Source organism: Vigna umbellata, chromosome 2, assembly GCF_029865625.1.
Source record: "Vigna umbellata cultivar VRB3 chromosome 2, Vumbellata_1.0, whole genome shotgun sequence".
NCBI classification, from domain to species: domain Eukaryota; kingdom Viridiplantae; phylum Streptophyta; class Magnoliopsida; order Fabales; family Fabaceae; genus Vigna; species Vigna umbellata.
The window spans coordinates 10548376-10558998 of record NC_142166.1 but is presented as its reverse complement, the minus strand read 5'-3'; the positions used below and the strand labels follow the sequence as shown (position 1 = coordinate 10558998).

The following is a 10623-nucleotide window of genomic DNA, read 5'->3' as shown; positions in this document are numbered from 1 at the left end:
TGCTTAGATTTCTAATTGTAACTTCGTATGCATAGTTAAATTATCATGTGAGCAATAGAACTCTAAGAAACAACTTTTAGTTAAAGAGTTATCTACCTTAGGTAAGAAAAACTAGTATTAATTCTTACTTGTAGTACTTGTTAGACTGTAGGTTTATACTTGATTAGATTTGGTTTAAATTGCTAGATTGATCTAATATGTAAAGAACTATGTTGAATGAATTAGTGGTGAAGGGGAATTATGTTAAAATATGTATATGCTTAATTATTGTTTCAAATTGTGAAATGTTTGAATGTGAGTATTCGAGTTTAAACAATTGACTTCTAATGATACATTCAATTTTTCTTTTCGCACAATAAAAGGAATAAAAGTGCCCATTAGAGTTAACTGAACAAGCTAAGATACTCATGTTCACTGATTTTTTGATATGGCACCAGGTAGTAGGTTAGTATTGTTGGGTGTAACCTTAATATCTAAAAGCAATGAGTTTTACTAGTGATAGCGTTGGGTGTCACCCTAAGACTGTTAGGCATTCACTTAACAGTGAGTTTTAGAGGTGGCTGACATTGGGCATTACTTAGGTTTTGATGGGTGCTAATTGGATTTTAAATTCCAAAGAGCTTCAGGGGCTTGAGGCATTGGGCACAAGATAATTCATTAGCCAATGCTAGGCTCCCATTTGTATTTGTTGAGCGATTTTAGTGAATTAACATGTAAATTGAAATAAATAATAGGTGATTGATGTTGATAAATGAGTTATGTGTCATATATTATTTTTTTTTCTTGTGATTGTGTTTTTTATATTCTTAAAGTTATTGTAAATAAATATGCTTGTGAATGGAATGATGGCATAGTTATTCCTAGGGTGAGAATACTGGAACAAGTTGGTTGTGTGTTATTGATGTCAGAGACAGAAATGAGATTATCTTAACTTTACTAGTAATTGGAATCATATAAATGAAGATAATTAGTTGTAAGAGTCGAGGGATGTTCATATATTTAGAGTGAGTCGAAGAAGTTGAGCTTGTAAAATATATATAATTTACCTTATCATGCTCTATGGATGGGAAGATCCTTGAACATGTTATAACTATAGCTCATGAGAAGTAATAGTGATTGAGTAATGATAGATGTAGGGTATTAAAGTGCTAGTCAATACACCAATCTTGAGAAGTTGTGTCATATGAATGTTTGTGTATACATGTGCCACGAAGCTTGTATATATGATTTATGTTATTTAAATGTTATTCCTTTGGATAAGATGTGTGATTTGTTAAAAGGTGTATGTATGTACTAAAGCCATTGTTTAAATTTAGTACTATGATTTACATTTATTCTATTTTATATGTTTGTTTGTGGTCTATCTGTCTTTAATGATTGTATGTTATACGTGAGTAGAGAATGTTGTTGGAGAAGTAATAAGATAAATAATGGAAGATTAAAGTATAATTATTATTTAGTTATATAGTTTTTCATTAAAAACACTTTATATATATATATATATAGAGAGAGAGATTTTTCTTAAGTTTCACGGCTCAAGGGTAAAAAAATACATATTATATGTTTACATATTTAGTAACAAATTAATCAGTACCATAAATATGCTAAATGTTACCCTATGTATTTTGTTTATTAAATTCAAATTTATTAAGCAATGATTGTGTACATTATATATAAGATTTTATAACGTTAGTTTGTAGGTTCTTAAGTCATTTGCCATTTTTTATCTCTTTACTTGACTCGATAATTCAATTTCTCTCTACTTTCTTGCTATTTTAAATTAGTTTCTCTAAAGTACTTTTACTTTGGGTACTTTATAAAACTTCGGTACTTTTAATTCAATTAATCTACTTTGTCTTTCAATTGGTTCATTCTTCTCTACTTTCTCTTTACTTTCCAATAATGCAATTTGACTTTCTGTAAATTACTTTTGTATTGGTTTTCTAATTTTTTAATTGATTCTCACTTCATTAGTTGGGATTTTCTATTCTATGATTTTAATTGCGTTTGTTTCAATGATCTTAATATCTAGCTAGATTTGTTCAGTTAAGCGTTATTTATAATTTCATCATGAATTGAATTTCGAATTTTGGTATATGTGGTTACTTTTCTTATATTTAATTCATAACTTTTTTTTTTAAATTACATAGATGATTCATTCATAGATAAATACAAGTCTATATCTAACTATTATACCCAAAAAGTCATATATAATTTTAATGATAATAAATAATATTAATTCATGGTTATATAATGAGTTTACGAATGCATTATGTTAAACTTTTGGCAAGCGTACCAATAGTCAACTGTAGTATAATGATTTTTAAGTAAGACTTTCGAACCCACGAGGAACAGTTTCGATTTAAACAGATAAATTTTTATCTCAAACAGTATATATATAAGGATGTTCAATTTGATTCATGATTGATGTTGATAAATAAAACTACGTTGCGTGAAATTAAAATAATAACAACAATTAACTTAACGAAGATTAATATGAGAAGTTGAGATTGAATTCATCTATCTCACTCGTCTGCAATCTGGATGAATACAAACATATAACAACTAAAATTACCAACATTGATGCAACACACCAAAGTCATTTATATCAATTCCTCACATATAAAATTCATAAGAGCAGTTCCTTGAATATTGATTCCTCACATATCCAACAAACTGTCCAGCATTATATTCAAGTGTTATAAGCAATTGATAAATTGAAATCTATCCCTAGCATCACAGAATATCAAGTATTCTTGCTGAGATCAGAGTTTTAGAAATACTTTCCAGTCAAGTCTAAAATCCACATTCATGAAACTATTGTTTGGGTAGAATCAAGCATTAAGAGCAGAACAAAAATACCAATGTTGAATAAAAACAGAAATGCTATATATAAATATCACCAGATTACATCCGAGTTCGAATCGATTACATTCAATCCCAAGAGAAGAGATCAGCCACCCATGGTGGCGATTGACATTCTAAGAAATGAAGATGAGAATCCTAAAGCTAAAATGCACGAAAACCTCTTTGGGTCGCTCTGTGTCTGCTTTCCTCCGCAGCTTTCCCCCCCTTTTCCTTTCTTTCTGCTTCGTAAGTATATAAACTGCCCGAATTCTCGCTTAAGCTAAATTATTCTCGCTTAAGCGAGAAGAAACTTCTTGGAGAAGATAATCATTCTCGCTTAAGCTAAAATAGTCTCGCTTAAGCGAGAATGACTTTTAAGGTAATGGCTTCCTGGACAATTCTAGCTTAAGCGAAATCATTCTACCTTGGGCGAAATGTTGTAGAATTTGCTAACTAAGGATCAAACGATTTCTTTTTACTCAATAACTCAGAAACATGTGATTACATTTCATCTTTCTTAGATTGGAGAAAATTGATACAAATGTACTCAATTCAAAACATAAGTACTCAAATTCCATATGAAAATTAACTACTTTTTTGCACTTATCACATTACAAAGTTAATGCGACAAGCCGGATTATAATGGGACAATGAAAATAATTTAGGAAAAAAGTCATCAGTTTATTAAAGAAACTACGAAAGATCTTAGAAAATTTATAAATATATATTTATTTCTCTCCTTCTATATATATAAATAAATTAAGACGTCCTGCAAAATTAATGTAAATTTTTTAAAACATTTATTTTTCTCTTAATATTAGTAATATATATATATATATATATATATATATATTACATTATTCTTTAACTAGTTATTTTTTAAATAAAATATTTAGTCTCATACAAATTAACTACTAGAATTTTTTTAAGAACTACAATTAAATATTCTTATCCATACAATTACAGATTATGCAATGAACAAAGATATCATTTTGTGGTAGATTTTGTATGAATTTTATTTAAAAGAAAATATGAGTTAAAATAGAGTTTATTACATATTAATTATTTTAAATAATTAAATGTTAAAAAAACACAAATGATTCTAGAAAAGATTAAATATACATTTCCAAACCTATTTTTAAAGTTTATTTATTGAAATAATTTTTTTAATATATATACACACAACCTAAAACTCTTTAAAAATGTTAGAATTTACACGAAGATGTTTTTACAAGCCAATTAACATCAATATTAGATGTACAATTATAAATCAAACAAGACCACCTCCACTAATTGATGCAATTTCACATTTATTCCAAACAAGGTAAAAACTTTGTACAAAATTTTCTATCTTGAAATTGATTAATAAATTGATACTTATTTGAATTCAATCTTTCACCATTAAACTAGTTTTAATCTCTAACGTCAGTCCAAAAAATTCTGATTCCATTCCTCCAACTTCATTTTGCATCATAATTCATTAAAATACATTCATGTACATTGTTTAATTCGTATATAAAAAACTTTAAAAAGGATGCTCACCTAAACTTGCTTAAGTGATATCTTGTAAATGGAGACAAAAATATTAAAATACTCTACTTAATAATAATAATAAGGTTTAATACCTCTTTTGGTCCCTCGAAAGGGGACCAATGTTCAATGTGGTCCCACCTTTTTTTAGAAGTTCAATGTAGTTTACTTATTATTAATTAATTTATTTATAAACTTTTACTCCGTAATATTATTGACAATTAATTTACTATTATTTTATTTTAATAGCATTAATATCGTAATAAAGTACCATGATATTATTACTTAGAAATTTAATACCATTTAATAATTAGAAATAATAAAATAACGTTTCATCTAATACTATTGCATATAATTTTTTTAAGATATATAATAATATGATAAGTTTCTTAACATATTTCGTTACTAAAGTATATCATATGATCAATTATCTATAAACCAAAGGGAAAATTAAATTTGTAAAAAAGAAAAAACACAAAATGTTACTTTTTAATATATTTTTCATCTAAAATGTCAATTTTCTAAATATCGAGTGAGCATCAAAGTTACAACTATATTCCTTTATAGAAATAATATTAGTAATTAAATACATATACGAATATAAAAACATAATTGTAAGTTAATTGTTATATTTGGTTAAAACAGTGCAATTAAACTATTTTTAATTTCCTGCCTCTGTAATTTAAAATGAAAAAAAAAAGAGTGCAACAACTTTAATTTCTTCCATAAATTCACTCTCCATCTGAATCAAAAATGTCATTTTTGCCTTTATAGAGAATCTGACACATTAAGAATCTTTGATTGAAAATATTTTCTGAAGGATTACAAGAAATCAACAAAGCAAGGGAGGAGAAAGGAGAAACGATTTCTTGTAACTCTATATTATAATAACATGGTTTAATAGTAGAAATTTTCACTTATTAAGGAATTAAAGGCTTTTAAAAACTGAATTAACCATCATAATAAAACTTGTTAATATTCAACCAAAGGGTGAAACTGAGAAATCACATCGTTAATAAAATAAACCAACAAGAGTAATTGAGGGCATTCATTTACATCCACTTCCATTCAACACTATGATTGCCAAAACCTTAATCTACGAATAGATATCATTTAGGTTTATCTGCCTAAACAAGATTATCTCAATCGATAAAATGATATGAAGAACAATGCCAAAGTGTCTTGTACATCCCTTTTTCAAGAGCTCGATTCATACACAAAGATAAATAATCCAGGACAAACGACACTAAGACTCGTAAGGATATCTCTGTCTTTGTGTACAGAAACCATTATCAAAATGAATACATTTGTTGGCAACTGTTCAGGTTAGAGGATCTAATTCTATCTTTTTGTAACAACTCCACTACCAAAAAAATAAAACTGTGTATACAAACCGTATGTACATGTAATGCAGTGAGTTCATTGATTTTGTGAGATGGTCATTCTGCAGGTACTTCATCAAAGCCAAAAGTGCAACATTGCCTGTTCATAGAAATTTACTTTCATCAGTTCTTATTTGAAATTTAAGAGCACAACTAATGCATAGCTTCATGAAAAGCCAGTACCAACCTATCCTACCCCATGATCATCACATTCAAACTGATACTAAATGTAAAGTGTACACCACAAAGAATCAAAGAAAAACATGAAAGATTCAGTCCAGCAATATAGTATTTCTTGTTCCCCTCAAAAGTCAAGGGAAAAAAACAGGAAATTCTAACTACCTCTTGGAGAGAAGCCAAAGACACGTTGTCCCTAGGAGCAGCTTTTTTGGTTTTCAAGTCTCTCATCTCTGATTGTATTGATTGGAGTTGACTTTGTATGTCCTTTAACAGTCTCAACTGTTCTTCATCATTCCCTTCATGGATAATCTCTTGCTTTGCAGTAATTCTCTCCTTCTCAAGCCTCTCAATTCTCTGATTCAGCTTACGAAACTCAGCTTGAGAATTGTAAACTTCATTCATCCCTTCCTTTTTATGGTCACTGACTGCCATCATAACTGTAGGACAAGCAGCTTTTATTTCACTATACACTTTAAACACACTCTTTCTCTTTTCTGCTGCGCCAAGTTTAACAGGTTTTTCAACCATTCCCTGATAGTCAGAATCTGGTTTTCTTAATCTGTTCTCTGCATTCAAATTCCATTTCTCGTGCTTTTCACTAGTTTGTGGGACTTCATATACATCATAGACATTACGCAAACAAGGAGAATCATTTGCAACTCCTCCATTATGTGTACTTTCACCTTGACTAACTTGATCAATGCTAGCCTGCGATGAAATTGAATAGGACCTCCCTCTTCTACTACTCAAATTTGCACTCTTTTCTCCTTCAGCACAATCTGAAATGATCTTCACTTGTTCATTCAACTCCTTTATCTGGTTCAAATAAGAATCAAGAGTTCCACTACCACCTGAAAATTCAACTGGTTTTCTTGCCAAATCCAAGCCAGATTGAGCTACTTCCTTGTCAGTACTCTCCTCCTCTATTATCTTAGGAATCACTTCAAGAACTGGACTAGGTGATCTTTCCCTGGTAGCAGCTCTCAGGGAACTCAGAAACTGAATTGCAGGCATTGATTGTAGCCTTCTAACAGTGCTACTCTGACCCCCATTTTCTCCATTTCTTTTATCACTCCTATTCAGAAGGAGATCCTCTTGGAACTCAAACTCATTAGCACTAAGATCACACCCCAAGCTCATAAGTTTGTGTCTATAAGCCTGGACTTGAAATTCGAGAGACACAATTAACATTTCCTTCTGATACATAAGTTCCTCAAAAGCCTCGAGAGAGGCCTCAGCATGGCCTATCTTCTCTTCTGCCACTCTCTTGTAGTGACTGGCCTCCATCTTCACCACAGCCTTCTCTCCCTGCAAACGCAGTATCATGTCCAGTGCTTCATTCGTTGCAGTAGCTGAAGCTTCTCTTTCCTCATCCAACTCAGCATATAGCTTTTCCAGAAGTTGCTGCTGGGCACGAAGTGTCTCCTTCATTGCTATTTGATCACTTTTACTACGAGATATCATAGAAGAACACCTCATACTTTCTGCCATTCTAAACCTTTCTTATTGAACCTATCACCAACCCAGAACACAGAAATCAAGTACAGCACAACCACCCTTCGATTCACAATCATTCAAGAATCATAGGGCGAAAATATTATTATTCAAAACCCACAAAAATTAAGAAAGCTAGACGAAATTTCAATCGTTAAATAAAACACTATTTGCCAAATTCCATCAATACTAAGAAGATCCATTAACATATATATCAAAACGAAGAACAAATCGATGAATAAAACAAGCACTTACCAGTTACCACAACAGAATCTCAACCAAACCTAAATTCAGGAATCAGATTTTGTGAGAAAGAAGAAAGTAAGTGCAAATGGGATCTTGCAGGAAAAGGGTGTTTTGAGGAAGAGGAAAAACTTCACAAACAAATGAAAAATATTGGTTTGCTTAGAAAAGAGGAGAACTAGAGTGTGAAACTGTACAAGCTTTTCAAACAAGTAAAAAGACTTCACACCACACACGGAGAATTTATGAACCTTCCAATGGGACAAGACAAACATGAAAATCTCACAATGGAAAGAAAAGAAGCAATCTGCTGCAAAATTGGGTCAGAAATTTGAAAGAACCACTCACTCAGTGTGTGCACAATCCTCCCAAAAAGTAAAAAAGCTAGCCTTTGGTGTTTGCTTTTGTTATACGTGCAGGAACTGTACTGGGTCACGCGCACAGCAGAAAAGGACAGAGTGTGGCTTTCTGTTTCCAGTTACGCGCATAAGACAAAAAGTCCATGATTGCTAAGGTTCTTGGTTGGTTGGTTTCAATCATATTTCATATTTTTAGTAAAATTGCACTGAAATTTCGGTGATTTTAAAATTCGATCAAATATCCTATTTTATTTTAAAAACATTATGCTGTTTTTGCTTATTTTTTACATTACATATATATTTTATTGGTGATTAATCATTTCTCATTTTCTTGTAGTGATGGGGAATGGATTCTTATTTTTTTTTGGAACCTTCGTTGGTCTTAATTCTTTTTTTATATTTGGTTTTATTGAGTAAAAAAAGAGAAAACTCGAAAGAACAGGAAATTGTTTTATTGGAAATAACTCATTGAAAAAAATAATGAAAAGTAAAGATAATTATTGAAAAGGAAAAGAAAAAAAAATATTTATTAGTGTTGTTTATTAATGTTAATACTTTTATTTATCAATAATGTTTTATTATAATTAATATATATACATATAGTGTTATTAATATTTTTTATTTTTTAATAATTTATAACTATAACTCTGTAAGTGGCCGCCTTAAAACTAAAAGAGTCTCGGGATTAGGGATGGCAACGGGTTGGGTCGGGCACGGATAGTGCCTACCTGCAACCCGATCCGACAAAAAAATTCACCCGCAAATATTAAAAATATATATATTTTAATAAATTATTAAAATAAAATTTAAATAGAATTACACAAAATATATAAAATATAATATAAATTAAATTAAATATAAATTTAAATTAAATATAAATTTAAATTCAATTTTAATTAAATTTAATCTTGTAAAATATAAATTAATGTTAATTTTAATTAAATTTAACTTATATAAAATATAAATTAAATTTTTATTTTTATTTTTTGCGGGTAGCGGGTATCCGCGGGTACGGATAGTATAATACCCGTATCCGACCCGTTTATAAGCGGGTATTAAAATATCTGCTACCTGCGGGTTGCGGGTAGTAAATATCCGCGGGTATCAACTATCCGTCGCGGATTTTATCCGCAGATATCCGCGGGCGCGGATTTTTTTGCCATCCCTACTCGGGATGAAGTGGCCGCCTTAAAACTGAAGTTAGAGGAAGAGATAAATCCTCACTCTCAAAGTAAGAAGAAACATGCAAAGACAACCCTTCTACTTGCTAACATTGAAAGCGCCATGGCGGACATCCGCAAGTCTGGCCGCGAGCTCCAAACAAAAAATGAAGAGCTTGTAAAAACAAATGCAAAACATACCGCCACCATCGAGCATTTGAAGGAGCAGAACTCCAAGCTACTAGAGCATGGCAAGCATCTTGATACAACTTGTTTGGATGCTCGTAATGCGACGCCTTGAAAGCAAGGGTTCAAGCCCAAGATGTCCAAATCATGGGTATGGGAAAAGCTATAGTTGAGGAGCATACCTTGGGCTTTCAGAAGGCACTGAGACAGGTTCCCTTTTCTCCTTAATGCATCCACCGAGGGGGTTGGCTTCGACGTGATGAAAGATGTTTATCAAGGGAAGCTGATGCCCATGAAAGACATTCTGGATGAGGAGTTTGTAGAAGCAGTGACCTCAACAACAACTGAAGAAAGGGTTGAAGGGGAAGCACTTGCGGAGGTGCCCGCCAATGAAGGTACTGGGAAGGAATGTCAAATAGTGGCTCCAAAGGGTAATGTTGCCCTTGTGATTATCAGTTAGTTTTAGCTTTTCCTCTTTTGAATGATTATGTAACAGTTTAAGCGTATCCTAAACATTTGAACAATTTTATTGTTGTGCTGTTGTGTTTCCTGTCTTATATTTTGAAGTTGAACGCCTTTGTATTTGACGTTGTTTCATGTGAGTTGAAAACAACCTTGTATGTGCCATTGCCTCACATTCATTAGCTAGGTGGTCGAGACACCATTATTATGTAGTTGATAAACATCAATCGGATGATGTTATATGTGTTATAAGTATTCGCTTGAAACTCTTATATTGATAGAAGAGGTTATGGGTAACATTTCCTCCTATGTAGTTGATATTTTAGGGGCTTTATGAAGAACTTTTCTTCAATGGACGAGAGTGGTAGTTCATTTCGACCTAGGAGTTATTGGGAACTTCCTAGTGAACGAGAGTGGCAGTCCATTGAGGGCTTCCTCCACTGTTCGATTTTCGACCTAGGAGTTACTAAGAACTTCCTAGTGAACGAGAGTGACAATCCATTCGGAACTTTCTTCATCGCTCGATTTTCGACCTAGGAGTTACTAGGAACTTCCTATTGAACGAGAGTGATAGTCCATTGGGGACTTCCTTCACCGCTCAGTTTTCAACCTAGGAGTTATTGGGAACTTCCTAGTGAACGAGAATGATAGTCCATTGGGGACTTCCTTCACGACTCGGTTTTCGACCTAGGAGTTATTGGGAACTTCCTAGTGGATTCGCCACTTCATTGAATAAAAATTGTTCGGCTTTATTTATTACAACATGCAAACACAAAAGAA

The 10623-nt window shown here is 31.8% G+C and overlaps 1 protein-coding gene and 1 pseudogene across 1 annotated transcript; one reads left to right on the top strand and one right to left on the bottom strand.

Annotated features, from left to right (window-relative positions):
- Positions 1 to 5483: 5483 nt before the first annotated feature.
- Positions 5484 to 8045, bottom strand: LOC148203401 (uncharacterized). Its single transcript, XM_088107908.1, has 3 exons — positions 7689 to 8045; positions 6102 to 7451; positions 5484 to 5859 (listed from the first exon to the last, which is right to left on the bottom strand). Exons 2-3 carry the CDS (start codon positions 7428 to 7430, stop codon positions 5836 to 5838), a joined length of 1353 nt encoding a protein of 450 aa, XP_087964034.1. The 5' UTR covers positions 7431 to 7451; positions 7689 to 8045; the 3' UTR covers positions 5484 to 5835.
- LOC148203400 (uncharacterized) lies at positions 7950 to 9841 on the top strand (annotated as a pseudogene).
- The last annotated feature ends 782 nt before the right edge of the window (positions 9842 to 10623 follow it).